The 20,588-nt window shown below is 35.9% G+C and overlaps 3 protein-coding genes across 3 annotated transcripts; all 3 read right to left on the bottom strand.

Moving 5' to 3' along the window:
• Positions 1-418: 418 nt before the first annotated feature.
• LOC145591377 (beta-adaptin-like protein A) lies at positions 419-9,172 on the bottom strand. The gene is made up of 11 exons (XM_081647816.1): positions 8,928-9,172; positions 7,406-7,922; positions 6,753-6,877; positions 5,388-5,586; positions 4,466-4,694; positions 4,187-4,353; positions 3,624-3,833; positions 3,228-3,338; positions 2,951-3,127; positions 1,528-1,965; positions 419-953 (listed from the first exon to the last, which is right to left on the bottom strand). The coding sequence occupies exons 1-11, from the start codon at positions 8,987-8,989 to the stop codon at positions 663-665; spliced, it is 2,526 nt and encodes an 841-aa protein (XP_081503942.1). The 5' UTR covers positions 8,990-9,172; the 3' UTR covers positions 419-662.
• A 639-nt stretch (positions 9,173-9,811) lies between these two features.
• LOC145591378 (lysine-specific demethylase JMJ32-like) lies at positions 9,812-12,937 on the bottom strand. The gene is made up of 5 exons (XM_081647817.1): positions 12,696-12,937; positions 11,428-12,248; positions 11,164-11,339; positions 10,239-10,297; positions 9,812-10,141 (listed from the first exon to the last, which is right to left on the bottom strand). The coding sequence occupies exons 2-5, from the start codon at positions 12,115-12,117 to the stop codon at positions 10,071-10,073; spliced, it is 996 nt and encodes a 331-aa protein (XP_081503943.1). The 5' UTR covers positions 12,118-12,248; positions 12,696-12,937; the 3' UTR covers positions 9,812-10,070.
• Positions 12,938-15,541: 2,604 nt separating this feature from the next.
• Positions 15,542-18,873, bottom strand: LOC145591708 (putative disease resistance protein RGA1). The gene has a single exon (XM_081648213.1). The coding sequence runs from the start codon at positions 18,863-18,865 to the stop codon at positions 15,542-15,544; it is 3,324 nt and encodes a 1,107-aa protein (XP_081504339.1). The 5' UTR covers positions 18,866-18,873.
• Positions 18,874-20,588: the final 1,715 nt, after the last annotated feature.

Genomic DNA, 20,588 nt, shown 5'->3' with positions numbered 1-20,588 from the left:
TGTAATGGTCTTAATGTCTTATCTTAGGGAGAATATGCATCCAAAATGATTATTTATATGATTAATTTTTATGCTTTTTACAATGAGATTATGAGTGAGTTGGTGACTTTAAGATTGAAACTAAATTAAATTTTTAGGAAGATCAATAGATAGATGGCTTTCACTAAGAAGACATGGTTTTATACTTTGTGGTCGAGCTTTGATTATATACAAACTAAATCCCATTTGCTTCTATCAATCTTTATATTTCAAGCTTCATGTTCAAATTACACTTAGTTTGCTTATTCCGCCTTTTAGGAGATCATATGCTCAGTTCTATCAATATAGTGATGAATTTAGTTCAGCCAACAGCTCTATTACCTCCAATCTTTCAAAATGTAGACAAAAATTACTCAATTGTACAAATTATCCAACATAATGAGCAAAAATCATCCTGTAAATCTCAATCTACTTATGAGTACCGTGTATTGAAGCTGGACTGAAGGCTAAAATTGATGAAAGGTTTCCTTTTATGTTACACATTGTACAACAATCTACATCTACAAAGTCACTAGAAAAGAAGAAAAGAGCAACGAGGGTATGAAGAAGAATACAGAGAAAATTGAACATGATTTCTCATATTGGCCCATGAGCAACATAAAAAAATAAATAATGGGCGATATTCAGGACATGCCGAATTTGGACAACGCTGACTGAAATATTTCTGAGAAGGCATTAGATGAACTTTGGTCATCGGCTTTGATCTTTATTTGAGCTTTACATGATGACGTGTTGATAACACACTCTACCAAAAATGTGGATGTATCCTCTGCTTTCTGAGCAAAGAAGAAGTATTTAAAATTAGGTGATTGGCCACCAGAGGCAATGCAGTGTATGGAGTTCACTAGCATGTGCTGGAGAAGGGACTGAGGTGTGGTTAATGCTGCAACACTTTGGGGAGTCACTTGTGTTTCCTGCACAAATTAACAGATACCAGATTCCATAAATCATTCATGTAAAAGAAACATCAGAATGTTATAAAATCTAGCTAAATTAAAGACATGACACCAACAAGACAGCAAATGGCAAATGCAGTTATGCACAACATACATCAATATCAACATCACCACAACAGTTAAGATGATCTAGCCTAGTATAGTGTAGGGTAAGAGAAGAGGGTCTAAAATATGCAGCCTTAGCACTGCAACAACAAATATACTGTTATTTTATTTTAATTTACTTTTTTTATTTTTTACAAAAAGGGTTAAAGGGGGAAAAACAGAATCATATAAATCATACTTTTGTAGTTTTGTATACAGATGAAATAATGGCTTATTCACTTTTAAAATCTTATTATTTTATCTTGAACACAATATAGGTTACTTGACCATAATCTAGAGAACAGAAATCATCCACAGTAAATTTCTGTTATTCAACAAACTCAATTAACTTTAAGCATCCCATTTCCATACAATCAGATCCCTCAACCTTCATATAAATATGGGTGCAAAATTGCATAGTTAAACAGCAGCATAATGTTTCACAAACCTGTGATAAGGACAAGGGTAATTGACGCCATTTTTGCTGGAAAGTGCCTGGATCTATAACAGCCTTCGCATTAAGTTTCAGAGGAGGTGGAACAGGAGCAGAGGAAGGTGCAGGTGCAGGGGCAGCGAAGCCTAAGCCAAGTAAATCATCAATAGCCATGCTAGCCTGCGCATCTTGTACTGCTGGCTGTGTATCCAAAGCAACCAAAGGTCCTGAAGATGCATCAATAAGAGGGGCGCTATAACCAGCCCCGTTAGTACTGATAGCTCTACTATCTTCCTTCTCTGTTGTACTAAGAAGAAGATCCTTGTCATTAGCATCAACTATCTGAGCAGGAACCACACTGTTGACAGATTCTGCTCCGATGGATAAATTCCCAAGTTCATCAGAAAATTCAAATGGCCCTCGGTGTTCCTTGTCAGTGAACATGAATGATGGCTGCAGAAGGAAAACCATGTGGCCATCAAACCAATTATTCTTACTATAAAACCCATAATCACAACACACAATATATCTAGGAACCTTCAGGTTCTAACTTCAGTGTTATACTATTGTTGAAAACAATATTTGATGCAAAAATAACTTGAGGCAGTAATAGCCTGATAGGTATGGATAATAAATGCACAGGGTCAATTAAAGGAAGGAGTTGGACTATTGGAACCACAAACCCAAGTGATTGATATGTGAATTGGAACTAGCCAAAAAATAAAAAATAAAAAATAAAAAATAAAAATAAATAAATGTGAACTGCTGGGTTGGATGCATTTCCCATACCCCAAGTTCTAATAGCTATTAAAAAACTAGATCTGACGGATTGGTAACTATCCCTCCCCCAAAAAGCTAGGACCAGGAAGATTTTATTGTTCACGTTCAATTCTGGGAAGAATTGTTGTTAAAAGGTCAATGGGTATGGAAAAGCAGAGATTAAAAAAATAACCTTCACACCACATTAATTTTTCTATCAAATTCGAAATTTTCATTTACACGTAGTCAGCATATTAACCATCAAGAAATAGAGATTCTAGGAGCTAGACTGCAATTTCTATCAAATAATATTGTTGCCTTTAGGACAGAGTAAACCAATATTCACTTCTTCCATTCAAAAGTATTAAGGCTCGAATTTCGGAATATCACTTGACCATAACATATCATTCCTCCCCCAACTCATAATTGTGAAAGGAAACAAAAAAGGCATCATTGGCAGGGCCCAAAACCTTCAGAACTATGCACATTTTGCACGAACAGTAGACTTACAAGAAAGTCAAGAGCCTCTTGCCTTTTGTAGACACAAAGCCATTAGATCTTTCTCTTTCTTAAAAATCATTTTCTGGCAGCAATAATATGAAAAAATACAGCTGAAAATTGACAGAAGAAAAAGCTACGATGGATGATGATATGTCACACACAAAAGAATCTAAGCTACCTTCTGATATACAACGGATAGACTGTTGAATTCATCAAATATACGATCTTTGATTTCACTGCTCTGAGTATCAGCAAAAACTGACACAGCTTGCTTTGGAGAATTCACCACCTTCTCAGCTATAGATGTACTGTGTTGAAGAAGCCTATAGTACATTAAGGCTCTGTCATGGACATCCTGCAGAGAATTGCATGTTTAATTAAAATTGCACAAACTCAAAAGCTATATTTGTATATTACTAGGTTTGTGTGGCAGTGTGGCCAATAACAACACAAACCTGGTGAAAATCGGCAATTCCAGCTGCCAATGCTGCTCCCAATGACTTTTGAGTTTCAGGTGGCCTTCTAAAGAAACACTTCATTGATGCTGTTAAAAGGTGCAAATGAACCTATGTAACAACCGAATGGTCAGCTAAGAAGAATGGAAGTAAGCAAAAATATGGGTAATTGGGTATTTTAGCAAAATAGAGGTCGCAACCAACATTTGAATATTTAAAATTTTGGCTATTTCATTTAAGATGTGATTCACAAATTTGCATGAGAAAAACAAGCAGGCAATTGCATTGTGCATCAAAAGCTCGAAATTCAGAGTATTTGAGGTATCATGCTTGTCAAGACCAGGTCGGATTGAACGAAAAGATGAATATTTCTACTAAACAGCATATCCTCCTTACCTCAGCAGAATCTTCTTCTTCCCAGTTTTCAATCATATTTTCCAAAATGTAGGGAGCATCTGCCACGTCCTGTGCATACTCCCCAAGCATCCAAATAAGAGCTGCCTTAGCCTTTGGTTCTTGAACATTCTTGCTACTGATGCTTCCAACAACTGCAATGCAATCATGACTCCATTGGGGATATTTGCGCAGCAAATCTTTGATAAGAACCTGCAAACGTCAATTTTGATTGATTTTTAAGACTCGATCCAGCGCCCCAGTTAACTGACTTTCCAGTGGTAATACATTAAGAACGACAACAAGGTACAAACATACATTCAGACCAAAGCCAGTATGTGTTCCATCATTTTGAATGTACCATTATGAGTACAACTAACTTGCTTATTATGCTCAGTGAAACCTTTCTTGAAGCATGTAAAAACAACTGGCACATATTTTATCCCATTCAGGCAAACACATCAACCAAATTAAAGATGACAAGTGCAGATTCATGTGTGCAGCGTCTCATATTTTCATTTCAAACAAATAAATAAGGCATATGTTTGAAGGAGAGCTAAACTCACCAGAGTCTCAGCTGTCACATAGTCCTTTTCCATCTCTAGAAACTGAAGTAGCCTGTCAACAATTGCATTCACATCATACTGCTGCAGGGCTATCTTTCCAACAGCTCGGATAGATTCGCGTGCAATTGGGATGTCAACATTGGCAACATACTCACAAAGCTCAGTTACTGATGCAGACAAAAGAAAATTGCTCATAAATGATACATTAAAATTTTTTATTTAATTCATCAACAACTTTAATCCCACTTTGCTTAGTAAGAGTCTAGAGTTGTTATTTACCAATCTCGTAAGTATTATCCTCATTTGCAACTGCAGTCAACATTTCAAGCTTCAACTTTTTGACATAAGATGGCTCATTATAGTGGCAATAGAAATGTTTGTAATCTGAAGAAAATAGCATTGGTGCACGCATCACCAACAAATGAAGATGGCTTAACACTGCATAAGACTGCTCAGAACTTCCTGTGTTGGCCAGGGTGATAAGTGGTGCTTTAATACGTTCATACACCTGAAAAGAATATGCAGAGAAACCATATATTGGATAACCCTAAAACAAAATGTGACCCTAAAACAAATATTAAGCAATAGGCTGCAATACTAGAATGAATAAATCTAGGATCTATATTAAAGAGATGTCAAGCTTTTTAAAATGCTTACAACATATTCCGTAATAATATATCAGATCACCACAAAACAATTAATGAAGAATCGTTATACATAGACACTCCTAACAAAATTGAAATTAACTCGTCCCCTCCTTAAAACCTAGAAAACTAATCAAGATCAAACAGCCTAATAACTGCTCACTTCAACAAATAAATATACTACACAACTAAACAGAAAAATATTTCCTCCTCAATCTCATTCAATAGGCTATATTTGGTTAAGAACCATTTATAAGGAATCAGCTTGAAATCAAATCCTAAAAGTAGAAAGAATATTATGGGAAAAATCCATAGTTAAATTTGCTAGAAATGAACAGTGGCCTACTATTTCAGGGTATCTTCCAAAATAAACAAAACGCAGTATAATAAGAAAGGATAATTTTAGCGTAACCATTATTGCTATATAACTGCTAGAATTAATAATTATGAATAAGCATCCTAACTCAGGTTATATAAAAAGAATATACGTATGATTATGAATAAGCATCCTAACTCAGGCTAACTAAAAGAATCTATGTATACCAGGATAAAGGTACCTGCTGATGAACATCAGTCATGGACATGGTTAGCTGCATAAACACCTTGATAGTGGCTAAAACAACTGCACCATTAGCATGCTGAAGTCTATCCTCGAGAAGATTCATGATGTCAAATACTTCACTGTTATCAGATGGTACATATTTGGCAACCAACTCAAGCAAAAGACATTGAGCCCATTCACTGAATTCTCTGATCCTGAATATATAAAGTTGAGGTATGGATTAACAATTAATGTTCCAACTAGATCCGACAAAAATGATAGTATAGTTTCACTAAACACAAGTTCTAAGATCCAACATTTCTCCATTAGCCATCACTCCACAGTAAGAGAAAGGTTGTCAAAGATACATATGGAGAAATGAAAAGTTTTTGAAGCAGGAGAACTTTACTCCCTACATCCTAAAATAGTTTGAACACTTTCCATTTTCACCTATTCCATAACAATTTGAATACTTTCATGTTCCTATAAATTATCTATTATTCCCTACCTTTCTTTTGGAGACACTATCTCCTTTTCACACCTATTTTTCCACTAAAATACCACAAACTGCCCAAATGGCCTCCTAGGGTCTTGGAGATCCATGGGAAGCACGTTGTCCTCTTTCCTTTCCGAGCCCAAAAAGGTTGAGAATCCAAAAATTGAAGACTATAATCAATGTTTTCGGAAAAATTTCGGGAATTTTTTCCATAATTGAAGTGAATGTAAGGAGTGTCCCCTGGGGTCATAAAAGTTAGTTTGAAACCATAACAAGCCTACTAATAGGTCTATAAAGTCCCGAAAAATGAGTTTAGTTCTATTATATGGCTATTTCAAAATTCAAGAACAAAGAGAACCTAAACAAGGCAAATTCAAGCTAGAATATTGCGGGCTATCGAGTTTAATGTATGAAGATCTTGAAATAGTCAAATTCTGAGCTTTAATCCGACTCTTGAAAACCCTATTATAAAAATACAGGTCACACTGTCAAAAGTAAAGATACATGCTACCTTGCTTTTATTGAAGTAGCATATTAAGGGGTCATAGGTGAAAAAGGTATATCCCCACAATGAACAACCCAATATTACCTTAAAGCTCTTGATACTAAACTTTTAAAAAAAATCCTTTCAGAAAAAAACTCTTAGACAAGCTGCTCCAAAACAGCCTGCTGATCAGAAGCAGCAGACTGTTATATAGTGCAGAAAAAACACAGGAGCACATATATATCATATAAAATCAGCTAATTTAGGTCAATGTAATGCAAAATAAATTTCATATAAAAACACTAGCATATACATATCATATAAAATCAGCTAATTTAGGTCAATGTAATGCAATATAAATTTCATAATCACAATTAAATAAACAATATACCAGTAGTTACCTATTCAAAAAGTAATAGATAAGTGGCTTGCTAAGCAAAGCATCTCTCTCCCTAGATGCTTCTTCAGAAGAACTTGCTTCAGCACTCCATATTTCTTGCAGCGCTAATAAACAATTAGCAACAACCTGAAAGAATGTGTCAAGCCAGAGGTACCACATCATCAAACAGACGAAGCAAGATAAATCACCAAAGCCATGGTAGTCAACACAAAAATTTAGAAGAAACTGCTACAAAAATTAATGTACTCATTGATATTTAAAGGGCTATATATAACCAGCAAAGCGGAGTACGAAGTAGGAGGATAGCTCAAAATAAAAAGAACAAGGGTATTCAAGTTGATAATTGAATCCCATATTATTAGGAACATTAAGCTCAAATACCGGATTGTGCCTCAGAACTTTTGAATTACATCAGACCATCAGTACATGAAGCAATTAAGTGAGATCTTTCCAGTAAGCAAAAAGTACAGTTCATAATACCCTCTTCCAAAAACAAATTTTTGTTCCAAATGGATTGATAACAAAAAATTGAAATGAATTACGCACAAGATCAAAAGCTTAAATAACAAACAACTTGGTCAAGCCACTAAAACTCTAAGTTTGTACAAATATCCAGATAAAGCTACAAAAGAATTTATGAATAATGATCCACACCTGGGTTTCCGGATCATTGAGCATCAGTTGCTTGAGCATAGCAGGGAAATCAGAATCAATGCAGGTTGAAGGAGAAATGTGATACAGTTTCAAGATGCCCATGACAGCTACCATTCTCACATAACTGCTACCATCTTTCAACCCAGAGCCCAAAGGCCCGATTAAATACTCGACCAAATTTGGAACACGCAATGAACAAAGACTTCTCAAGGCAAGCCCACGAATCATTGGATCCTGATCCTTGCAATCCCTTTGAAGAAAGTTAATAGTGAGCAGCGCAAGATCAGGGTTGGACTTGGCATAATTTCCAACATACAGATAACACATTTTCTTCAGAACTATATCAGAGGTGGCAGAGCACATGACCATTTCACTAAAAACTGATGAAACATCAATGCCAATTGTCATGTAAGAGATCACTTTCTTGTAGAGCTCGCGCTTAGAATCATCGACTCCAGGTGCACGACTACCCGCAAGTTGCCGTAGCTGTAGCCTTAAATCTGAAACTTCACTTTTCCTGCAGAAACAGATAATCAAACTCTAATTCACTACACTTATGACGTATTTGGTAACTTTGATCTTTGGTTTCTTGGTTAGAATAGTAATTGACAGCGATTAATGATATACTAATAGCACTACCATGAGAAGAAATAAAACACAGAAAACATTTCAAGTGTCACAACACAAAATTAACAAGCAATATGTTTTCACATTCTTTTCCATACTTGGAAATCTACAAGTATCTACATGTTAATCAGATAAATAAAAATGCAATCGGCTACATTGATATGGGCTTGCTTACATTGACTAAGTTCTCTTTATATAACTTCTCCAACAAGATCCAATGTTAGAATCAATTCCTACAAATTCCACGTATAAAGCAAGGTCTTTAGGATCACAGACATATACCACCCAACCAAATCAATCAAATTTCCAAACTCTACAGCAACCAAAACTAACAATACCATTAGTAGTGAGCTAAAACAACGCACGCAATGGACAACCAATCAACCAGCACCCTCCAGCTAAGACGTAATTTTGTTAAAACAAAACTACTCCAATAAAACCCTCCATAGCTAAATACAAACACTTTCAATAATATACTACAAACAAAGATTTATTAGTCATTGCACTAAAACCCAATGGCAAACAATATTACATCGATGTCATCAGTCGTATGAAACCCAATTGTTCCACATGCTAAATAAACCCCAGAATTCTCCAAGATCATTACTTTAACAATAAAGTTTATCCACACCATCTCACTCCAATATAAGCATTGTATCCAACAATTAGCTAAAAGCAACTAGATTTACAGCTATCCGCAACAATTCAGCGCAATTAATAGCTCTAATTCAGTAAAATTGATGCAAAAAAATGAAATTTCAATAAAAATTGCATGAACCAAAGCAGCAACGGATAAAATTCTGACAAATTGCAGAAAATAAAAATGCAGAAAAACAAATTTAACAACAAAAGGAAGAAAATTGACATGAAACAAAAATAGAAAGATAGAAATTACCCTGAAGGTTGAGAAGGGGAAGAAGAAGATCGCTGAGATTGATAGGCAGGAGGAGGAGCCATTGTGTCGCCGGCGATGAGAATTCGCCGGCGTCGGAAAAAGCTAGGGTTTTCCAACGATCGATTGATTGAAAGTACGGAAGGATGAATAATTGGAGATCTATTGATGGGTTTTTCCGATCTGATGACGTTGAATGCTACAAAGAGAACGAGTTGGTGTGTGTGTGTGTGTTTTAGAGTCTGGAAAACGAAGGAAAGTGAAGTTATATTGCCAAGGGAAACGGTGTCGTTTTGATTTGTTTTTTTTTTTTTTTTTTGTTTTTGGGGAGTTTTATGATTTTGGTTAGTGAGGAAAATTTATTAGTCCGTACTCCGTAGTATACTGGTATTTTACTATTTTCCTTAAAAAAAAAAAGGAAAAATTGTTAGGACGATAAGTTCAAGACCTCTGTTTTGGACTTTTGATGTTTATACTTAGGAATATGTTTTGTACTTCATATAATGATTGAGTTGGAATCCTCTTCTACTATGTGTATTAATTTTATCCTGTTATTTCATACGAGTATCAATTATATCTTATGAAGTATTATTTATTTAAACCATTGGACACAATACGAGGAAAATATCTCTCGTAAAACTCTTGTTGTTTATCTCTAAATCGGCGAGCTTGGAAGAGGAAGAGAAGAAGAAATGAGCTTGAAAATAGTGAAGGAAAATAAATAGTGAAGGATTTGATATAATAAATAAAAATAGAAAAATTGACTTCGTATATGACATGGATTAGCAAGATGAAGTAATACGCATAGTGAAACAAGAGATTAAAAGCAATTTCAATTAAAATATTGAATAACAATATTCATCAATTACAACTCTAGAACCCTAGTTTTTATAAATAAAAATAATCACCCCCCTAAATTAATGTAGTGTAAGCTTTGATTTCCTATGAAGAATACTAAAATTGGATACAAAGAAGAAAATTTGTATGGAATTTGTTTACAAAATTGCTCTCCAAAACTGAAAGCCAATCCATTCAGATTCAAGTACCTATAAGTATTACAATTGATACAGCATATCTGCCTAAACCCAAAATGACTAACTCAAAATATGAGAACAAGCACCAGGCAACCAATTTTTGAAACACTCTTCAAGCAATAGGATTAATCGATTGCAAGAAATTGAAGTAAGCATATTTCATTTCAAATTGCATATCATACCCTGTAAGAACAAGATGAAACCTTTAAGCATATGTAATCAATTATCAGATACTAAAAATCTACAGATTAAGAACATTGTGGTTCAAAGTGCTTCTTACAATAGTTGACTGCAATGGTGCGTGGGCTTTGCTTCACATAATGAAACCACATACTAGGCCTGCAATATACACAAATGTCACATAGCATGAGCAACAATGTAGAGCCTAATGAGTTCTACAAAGGATGTCAACATTTAAACAACTAAAACAAATATTAACCAAGAGATCTAATTGCTACATGTGATCAATGAATGATGGGTTGCAGTATTAACAGGCGGCTTAACAGCTATTACGACTTGGGATAAGGGTACTGTCAGTCAAGGAATCGAGTTTAAAGGCTGGAACATATGAGAGATACTCCTCAAGGATTCAATTAGGTGAGGAATAAAAAAAAGAGAGAATGTTCAGAAATGGTTCAAATATGCCCTTCATAGTTCATACAGAGAAAGATAGTTTATCACAGATTTCAATCTAAGAATGCATCTAGGCCTCTAGGGTATCCCTCATTTTTCAGAGGGGGTGTAAGAAGGAAATGATGGTGATCAATGAGATAACTCTGATGATAACATCAATCACTGATCAACAATACATGAAAACCAATAGGCAATAAAATTGAATAATGTAATATGGAAAGCCTTATTATAGCTGTTTAAAACTCGAAATAGGTTATAAGCAATAAACTTACTATTGGGAACAATTATGGATCCTTTCTCACCTTTTTTATACTTATTTCAGAAAAATAAGCTCATGCTTACTAAGTTCGGATATGTAAATTCCATGGCCAATAAGTTAGAAGTATATACCATTTATAGCCAATAGGGGCCACCCAAGCTCAACCACAAGTACAGTAAAAGTTCAGGGCTCAACTAGCAATTTGAAGCAAAACTAGTTCTACTCCATATATTTATATCTGTTCGTACCTATCCTAAAGATAAAAAACGTACCACAGTAGCTAGGCACATTAGATTTAAGTAATGAAACTTACAGGTATAGCATCTCCCCAGCCTTGACTGTACATTGAAATGGCTTTGGCCCATTAAAATATAAAGGAAATTCATTGTGTTCCTTCTCCTCTCTTCCTTTAGGTGGATAAGGATTCACACTACACCAAGGGACATGTCTAATTGGATCATCGAGCTCCAAATTGAACTCTCCTGTATCCTGCAAATATAAACCAAACTTTAACCCCTGGAGCCTAAGAGACCAATTGATAAATGATACACAAGAAAGTTTTAGAATTTATAGAAACCTGAGAATAGGAGTAGTTTGCAGCTGGATATGGACGAATGTACATACGATGAACATCAGTAGGTGGCAAAAGAAGGAAATGCTTCTCACCAGAAACAACAGCATATAGATTTTCATAATGATCTTTGTGGAAGGAAGTCTCGGACCGATTGTTACCAATCCAAAGGTTGACAGCCTCTGGAAGACAGCCTAGAGCTTCAGAGGCCCAATCAATGTGCGTATCACAATCTGAACCTAAAACCGAGTACTCAGTCCGAAAGCAATCATTCTGTTGCTGAGCATATGCCACAACATTCTCACTCCTTTCAGAATCAGAGATGAGGCGGAAAGCATCAGGAAAGGACATGCGTTCTACATGTGCAGATGCAAAACAAAGGGAGGAAGAGTCTGCAGGATGAGGGACTAAAGAATCAGCTCGACCATTAGGAGTTAGATGGACAGACACCTCTGCTGACTCAAGGGCTTGACAAAGGTAGTCGTCAGAAGACCATAACGAAAGGGCAGGCCAGTGATCAAGGGCATTGGATATGATGCAAGGCTTGTTGGGAGCCACATAATTCCTAAGAAATTCAACAGGGGAAGGAGGAGAGTTAAGTCGTTCTACCTCGGTAGAGGTACCGAGGCTTAACTCCCTAACTTCCTCCCATAATGTTTCTATTTCTGCTGTGCCAATTCCACACTTTTTCACCATGGATAGTCAATTCTATTGATTGCACAATTATAGGGTTACTTAAAACGACGATTTAGATAGATCATATACTTAATAATAATGAAGTCCCAACACACTCCACCATAAACAGCTTCCTTGCAAATACAAATTACCTGCAGAAATTGGGCATAGTAATTACATGAAAAATACGGAGTACATTTGTAAAACATTAAAATCAAATTACTTAAACCACCAAGATTATTCTAAAATCAAATATAATCATATAACAATTCTAAACTCAATTTCAATAACAACTCATCATTTATGTTTTTATGTGACCATTTTTTTGTGATCGTGTTAGAGAAAGCAAAACTTGTATCAAATAAACAAAACAAGTTCTACTAATTTGCTAGAGTTTGTGTGATTACATACAAGTATAAACTAAGCTATAATTTCCAGAAACATATAATCAAACAAACATACAAGATGGTGATATATCAGATTTCAAACCAACTAATGCAAAATATTTATCAATAACTCAAAAAAATAAAGTGAACTAGATTGGGATTAATAGAATTAAGTTAATAAATATAAAATATGTAATCAACCAAATCAGGTACCTGGACTTGGAGGCGGGGATACGGTGGCCGGAGGACGGAGCTCCGGCGAGAGGATTGAGGGAGTATCGGAGTGACCGAGTGAGGAGAAGTCGAATGACAGCGAGGGAGTGTGGGAAAGAGAGCGAATTACTAATTATTGACTAGTAAGTCCGAAACTCATTTTTTCGCATTCTTTGTCAAAGTCTCCAAGAGCAAGTCTGCAAGTATCCTCAGGGCCGTTTGTTATAAACTCGATAAATGGAACGGAATGGAATGAACAAAGGGAATGAAAGAGATAAGAGGTTTAAGATTTTAAAAAAAAAAAAATAATAAGGTTTTTAAGATTACTTATTCAACACTAGGTTAGTTTACGGTAATTTCAATAACCATTATTAAATTAAATTATAATTAATTTTTTATAAACAAAATAAAATATGATAATGTAATTAACAAATTTTGATCAAATTAAAGGATTACGAAAAATATGTAGATACAAAAGGAACTGTGCCAAATGCAAAAGGGTTTTGATAGTGAATTAATGATTAAAATCCAATTGACTAAGGTACAGGACTCAGGACTAAGTAATGAAGAGAGCAGATGGGAGTGGAGGGAGACATGTCAAGACCTCTCAAATTAGTCTGTTTAGTAATGGATGCGATATTTGGTGCAGCAACCAGTAAGCATAGAATAGCCTCTCAGATAGTACATTAGCAATGCACATACTTAAAATTCACATACCGAGTTAATAAATCCAAATAAACCGATCACAATTACATTGTAAGTTTGTTTGAAGGCGGTAAGCAAATTAAACAAAGGAAACTAAAAGGTTGAGCAGTTGCCAGTTTCCATTCTACTGAACTTAGTCTACATTACTCAACAGCAATTAGTTATACATGCAGTCAGTATAACATAAGAGGAAGATTGTCAGTGAGCCGGAATTGATATCTACTATCTGCTGAGTGCTGATACATTCATGAGGTAAAGAAACACACTGAATTTCCTTGCATTACCTAGGAAAAAAAAATTTAAGCTCAAGTTAGGACGGCAATGACCACTTATAGATGCCTCACCAGATGTACTCATGCTGTAAATCTGTAATGCAAGATTCAGATTTTAGAAGGTTACAATCAATCCATTTTGGGACTTATATCACTCGATACACAGTTTGATCAATGGACAGAAAATTAATCAAGTTGAAAAAAAAAACTATAACATAACTCGAGGAATTGACAGTTTGGAGTCAAGAGTAAAACCGCGGGACTTGAAGGAGTCCACCCGTTTCTTTTATTAAAAAATATTAAGGGTAACAAAGTCTAGTTTCCCAAAGGTTAACAAACCACCAACTACATACATAAGATATCAACTATGTAGTATAAGAGATCAAGAGGACAAAGGTTACAAATATCACCAGAAAACAGAACTTCTGTCCAGCTTTGTTTCTTGACAAGCTGGAGCTCATATACATGATCATGCCATCTGAATTGATGCCCCATATGTTCCCAAAATGCTGACACTGGCCTGTGATTAGCATCATTGTGGTGTAAGCTTTTCCCACCTTCTAGGAAGGGTTGAAAAGCTCCACAAACCATATGCTCAGCCGCTCAGGCCAATCCCAGTCTACTACCGAAATTGTTAACATAAAAACAAGGGCCTTAATTTACCCCACACAAACACCAAGGTGGTTAATTCAGGAAACAATTAAATGGCGTCAAACAAAAAATTGCACCCCTGTGCAATTGCATTTGGCTTGATTCTTGATGTATCACCGGTTGCATCAATTATGTATTGATGCAGACGGCCTGGCATCACTAAGGAGCATCGAAACAGTCACCATCTTCATTTTAGTACAGCAATCCTACAATGCATCTCTGATTTCTGTTTTTCTCCTCAATAACTTGCAGCTTAATGCACCCCACAATCTTCAAAATCCCTGAAAGCATCGAGCAATAACAAATTATGACATATCAAGGAGCAGGAGTGGTAAAATGCACAAAGCACTTTTAATGAGCTCCAAAGCTGTACTCATGCAGTCATGCTGTATGTACATTGTCATAAGACTAACACACATTGAAATCTGACTAAGAGTGGCACAAGGGTAAACATGTACAGCAAATCTTAATTTTTCACTGTAATAAACAACTTAGTAACCCAAAATACAGATTCATAAAATTCAGCTTATCAAAGGAAATAGGCATAATAATTCAAGTCTGAAATTTTAGAAGCCTATAGTTTGCAGGATCACCTTTGTGAGGTTAGCATGGATTAGATCCTCTGATTTGAGACTATTATTCAAACGTACAATTCTGTTGTTATCAGTATATGGGAAGAGCTGCAATAAACAATAGCAGTGTCAAACGACTAATTGAGTAGGATGAGAAATGGAAAATGCAATTCAATTAAACTTACAGCAGCATGGAATTGTTCATCAGAAAATCATTGTTCTGGTAGACATCAGTCGCGTTAAACCAACAGAAAAATGAAGAAGCAGACTTTATTTGGTTCTCACTTATCACAATATAACGCCTAAAAGCTGCCCAAATGTGAAGATATGATTAGTGTTGATCCTTAACCAAGAACAAACTGTAGAAAATGCATCACCTACAAAGCAAGTCTGACAATTGTGTCCTTCCTTCTCTTCAGTCTATGTCCTTTCAATTTCATTCAACAATATAATCTAAACTTAATATCGAATGTACTCATCAATTCAACTTACCTACATATTATGTTTTACATTGTACTTAATAAAGTCATGCATACCTTAATCGAAGGAAGTCAAAATGCCAAAAGTTTAACATCCGATATTTAAATTTCACATTGAACACTCAATTAACATAAAATTATATAGAGACAATGCAGGTTTCAGAAACTCACAATATAACATTGGGAATATGTTGGAGAAGGTGGCAATCTTGACCATTCGGCTTCTCATATCTTTCTTTCAGATCTGGACAACTGCTTATACAAAGCTTTTGTAAAGAGGTAAGGCCTAATAATGATAGTGGAAGTGACACCATTTTTGGACAATCAACAATCTTCAGCTCGCGCAGCAAGGAGAGGTTGCTCATCTCTTCTGGGAGTTGTTTCAAGGTGTTGAAATGACTGATTTCAAGTTTCTGAAGTGTGGTTAAGCAAACAATGCTTTGAGAGAGCTCTTCTTCCAAGTCATTATCGCCGCCCTCAATTATAAGTGTGTCAAGGACAGATATATTTCCCACTGATATGTTTTTCAAGCTTTTGCACTTATAAATTTGGAGATGCCTGATGGGATTTAACGACTCTATCATCAAACTTGCCAGTTCTTTGCAATGGCCTATATGTATACTCTGTAGATTAGAAAACCTACTGCTGATTATCAGAGAAGTAGGTCCATCTTCAATCGTTGATATATCCAAGTCTTTTAATGAAGAAAAAAGAGTAGTCGAAGAAGAAGATGCATCCTCATCATCAACTGATGTCAGATTGGATTCAAACACCTTCCAATTGATTACTTGAGCCCTTAATGACTCCAGCTTTGGCGCTAGAGGCATTGACATCAACTTGGAGAAGTGATCTACGTTCATTTTCAAAAGACGAGGAAACAACAAGTGCCTTGGCTCACCCTTTGATGGTCTAGTCCACCCCTTTAGAGACATCAAACCCAATAATTGCAAGTCTTCTAAAGATGGGTAGTAGACATCACAAACCGAAATGTCATCTTCATCTTCTACATACTCCAAGCTATCAATTGAAGAAAGATAAAGTTCTTTGAGATGAGGCAGCTGACTCATGTGAGGGAGAACTCTGCAATTACTGCAATACTCAATACGAATGAAAACAAGCTTAGATAACCCATCTAACCATCTACGTGGCATCTCAACTCCTTTGTACTTCTGAACAAAAATGTTTTTAAGATTTGGAGGCAGTTGCAAGGACAGTAACATTCTATCCATTTCACCGAAATCTGCAGGAGTAACTTCCATGGATCCAAACATTAATTTAAGCCGTACCAAATGCTGATTGTCCTTCAAATTTGCCCTCTGTGCTTCCACAACAGCATCACTCCGCCACTTGCTGAATTCAATGTCCACATAACTAGTAATATTCAAGGGTGGCAGTGAATCTATACCATTGTTTTTCCCAACTATAAATACATCTAACTCTTTCAGAGCTGTCATATTCGCGAATCCTGTTGGAAAATCTCTTAAACCGCTAAAAAGAACTTCCAAGTGCCTCAGGCTGTCCAATTTACAAAACTCTCTAGGCAACTCTCTAAGATTAAAGCATCTCAAAAGATTCAGTGTTTGCAGATTCTGTAATCTTGTTATATTGTCAGGAAGACATTTAATAAGATCGTTTCTTGCAAGATTAAGGTACCTCAGGTGTCTCAACTTCCCTATAGAATTCGGAACCACAGAGATCTTCTTACCCTCCAAGTCTAAGACACGCAAAGACTGAAATTTCAAAACCATCATTTCAAGAGATGATGATTTGATAGCAATGTTAACATTGAATCTTAGCAGTATCAATGACCGTATCCTCCTAGCAGCAAGCAACGACACTGGAGCTTCCCATCCACCATCTTCTAACTTTTCCAATTTAGCACTCACATGTATAAGTTCATCAGTTGACGATATCTGGTCTAAAGGCTCAACCAATTGTTTCATCTCTTCACTAGCTATATCTTGAGCCAAGTCATGTACTAAATCGTGCATTTTGCATTTGAAGTTCCCTTCAGCATCTTCTATAGGACCTTGAAATAAGCTCCTCCCCAACAATTTCATAAAATATTTCTCTCCAATACCTGTGCTTGATTGCTCAAAATATCCTTGAGCCATCCAGAGTTTTACCATATGATTCTTACTATATTCGTAGTCCTTTGGGAACAACGAACAGTAAGCAAAGCATTGCTTTAAAGCCGGTGGTAAGTAGTCATAACTCAACTTCAACACTTGCATGATATCATCTTCCTTCCCCTCTACCGCCTTTGTGTCTTCCTTCCCCTTTGCCTTTGAGAGTCGAGCATCTCTAATTTGTCGCCACTCTTCCTCACTAACATCAGGGAGAAGGCTTCCAACAACCTTGATAGCAAGGGGAACATTTCCACAGCTATCAACAATCTCCTTCCCTAACTGAGTCAAATAAGAATTATTACTCTCTTCTTGCTCTGATCGGAATGCTAATTTTTTGAAAAGATTCCAGGACTCTTCTTCAGTTAGAAGTCCCAGATTGTGGGGTTCTGTTGTCCCAACAGCTTTTGCAACATCAGCAGAGCGTGTTGTTACAATAACTCTACTTCCAGTTGCACCACATTCAAGCAAACTTAGAAGATCCAACCATCTATTCCGACTTTCATCCCATACATCATCTAAGACAAGAAGATACTTCTTACCCTTAATCGATTCTAGGATGCATGATTCAATCGCGCTAAATAAGAGTCTATCAAAATCCTCTTTACCGGTGAAGCATTGGTAAACTCTCCTAATTACAGTGTTTTGATCACCTACCTCAGGTACACAGACCCATTTAGTAAGATCAAAATGGTTCTGAACACCCTCATCATTAAAAACCAGTTGAGCAAGAGTGGTTTTTCCAAGACCTCCAAACCCGACAATTGGAATCACAGTAGTTCTTTTCCCATCAAACTTAGGATCAAAAAGCATTTCAGTAATTATGTTTTTGTCATTTTCCCTACCAGTGACATATTCTTTCACATGAGAGCCTGATTCTCTATTCCTCATGAAGCGAGCCTTTAGTGATTGTGGTTCACTTCTATGATCACGATAAGCATTCAAGTTTAAGCCAGCAATATCTGAATTGATATCATCAAGTTGTTGGCGAATAGACTTGATTTCTCTAGATATTTTCCAGTTAAAACAAAGAGTGCCTGAGCTCGAGAAGGGAATACAAACCTGCTTGTTCATTTTCACCTGTTTCTCCCGGTCAACAGTGAGGACAAGATCAAACAAGTCATCAACTTGGTAAAGCACCATCCTCAGCCTCCAAAGCCACTCTTTGATGGCATAATCTCTGCCGCCTGGCTCTTCATGGTTCCTCTCAGCATCACGAACTCGAGCTTGGATCAACTTGATGGTTTTCTCAAGCTTCTTCAAATCGTCTCGTGCACCCCACCAGGATGCAGCCTCTTTTATGGCTGCTTTACCCAAGGCTTCCAACACTGTTCCAGCTAAGTTGAAAGCAACCCCCTCTGCCATTTTTTTTTTTTTTTTTTTTTTTTTTGGTGAGTTGTTTGGTTAGTATTTCAATCCCTTTTCTCTCTATCTCTGTGAGGAGTTTTAAATGTAGATGATGGCCAAATTATGGACTTTGCTATATTGTGTATAAAATAATATGTGAATGTTCACTGGTGAGAGCAGTGTGAAACCAAGAAGGCTATTTATTTAAACATCAATAACATATACAACCTATTACAAAGTATTATTAATTTGAACTAGTCTTTGGGTCTGAGCTACACACCTGATTAGATTATTGCATGAGCTATTTTTGTGCATTAATGTCATGATCAATATCTCCTGTTAGTTCATTTATATACTGTTCAAGCTTAGAATATTTGATTATTGAGATCACAGTGCAACTTTTCAAATGAGAACTTTCAAACTACCAAACTATTAGACCACTTATTCTGAAAGATGCAATTCAAAGGAAGATAAACAATTATACGACAATAGATGTTATTTCGTTGAACTTAAGAGTAATGTGTGAACAAAATGATCAGGTTGTGACTATAAATAGTGTGATTAGTGTCATATAATGCTTACCAAGGTAGACAAAATTATCCACTTTGGCTTATAAATAGTGTGATTAGTGTCAATTTCTTTTGTTATTTTCATCATTCTTTTCTTTGTCAAATTGGGGCGGTAGAGTTTAAGGGGTCGATGCACCTTCTCTTGTCATGGTAGGCTCTTCATGTCAATATTTTCAATCATGGATCTTCAAATTGTCAAAATTCTTGTTGAAGACAATGAAGAGTTATTTCAAATTGACAAGAGATCTTAATGTTTGTATACCTTACCTTTGCTTAAAATATCTTTGGTGTGAACAATAAAACCACAGGACTTGAAGGAGTCCACCCTTTTTTTCTTTTATTATAATAACTTGAAGGTAGCAAAATCTAACAAGATTCACAAAGGGTAACAAACCACCAACTACATACAAGTACATATATATATATATTTGATACTACAGTGAGAGGAGAAAGGTTACAAATATTACCAGAAAACAGGAGCCAGAGGTTATGCCCAACTTTGTTTCCTGACAAGCTAGAGCTCGTATTCATCACGATCAAGCCATCTGAATAAAAGCTCCAGATTTAAGCACAAATGCACCAGAACAATCCCAATAACAGCCTGTGATTAGCATCATTGTGTAGGCTTTTCCAAACTTCTAGGAAGGGTTGAAAAGCTCACCAATCATATGCTTAGGCCAAACCAAATCAGATACCCGAAAATAATACATATGTTAACAGGGTGTTATCAGGGACTTATCGTTCCAGTTAGCAGCATTAAGTTGCGGTATCTCAACAGCAAAAAAGCAGAGCAGGCCTTAATTAGGTATCACAATTCACAATAGGCTATAAGCTGTCCAAATGTGATGATACAATTAGAAATTGTTGATCCTCCTTAACCAAGAACAAATAGTAGAAAATGCATCACTTAGGCTAAAAAGCTAGCCTGAAATCTGTTTCCTTCCTTCTCAACAGTTTATGTCCTTTCAATTTTTAAACTTACACACAAATATAGTTTCATAATATTGTAGTAAGAAAAAAAATGTCCAGACCTTATTTAGTAATTATCGCTTGTGTATTTCAGTTATGTCAATTGATATATTGGTGGTATAAAAGTGAGACATTTTACTAATGAGGTATGATTGTATGACAAAAGTGGAGCTGATCAGCTGAAGCACAAGGGCAGCTCAAGT

Source organism: Chenopodium album, chromosome 18, assembly GCF_948465745.1.
Source record: "Chenopodium album chromosome 18, dcCheAlbu1.1, whole genome shotgun sequence".
NCBI lineage: Eukaryota > Viridiplantae > Streptophyta > Magnoliopsida > Caryophyllales > Amaranthaceae > Chenopodium > Chenopodium album.
The sequence above is the reverse complement of the archived record's forward strand: the minus strand, read 5'-3'. Positions and strand labels throughout refer to the sequence as shown.

Bases quoted from the DNA above. Each gene is read 5' to 3' on its own strand.
- LOC145591377 (XM_081647816.1), bottom strand. From the start codon at position 8,989: ATGGCTCCTCCTCCTGCCTATCAATCTCAGCGATCTTCTTCTTCCCCT. The intron at 3,834-4,186 runs GTGAGTTTAGCT...TGACGTTTGCAG, and splicing joins ATGTGACAGCTGAGACTCTG to GTTCTTATCAAAGATTTGCT. The intron at 954-1,527 runs GTTTGTGAAACA...TAATTTGTGCAG, and splicing joins TACCCTTGTCCTTATCACAG to GAAACACAAGTGACTCCCCA.
- LOC145591378 (XM_081647817.1), bottom strand. From the start codon at position 12,117: ATGGTGAAAAAGTGTGGAATTGGCACAGCAGAAATAGAAACATTATGG. The intron at 10,298-11,163 runs GTAAGTTTCATT...TGTATATTGCAG, and splicing joins GCTGGGGAGATGCTATACCT to GCCTAGTATGTGGTTTCATT. The intron at 10,142-10,238 runs GTAAGAAGCACT...TTGTTCTTACAG, and splicing joins CACCATTGCAGTCAACTATT to GGTATGATATGCAATTTGAA.
- LOC145591708 (XM_081648213.1), bottom strand. From the start codon at position 18,865: ATGGCAGAGGGGGTTGCTTTCAACTTAGCTGGAACAGTGTTGGAAGCC.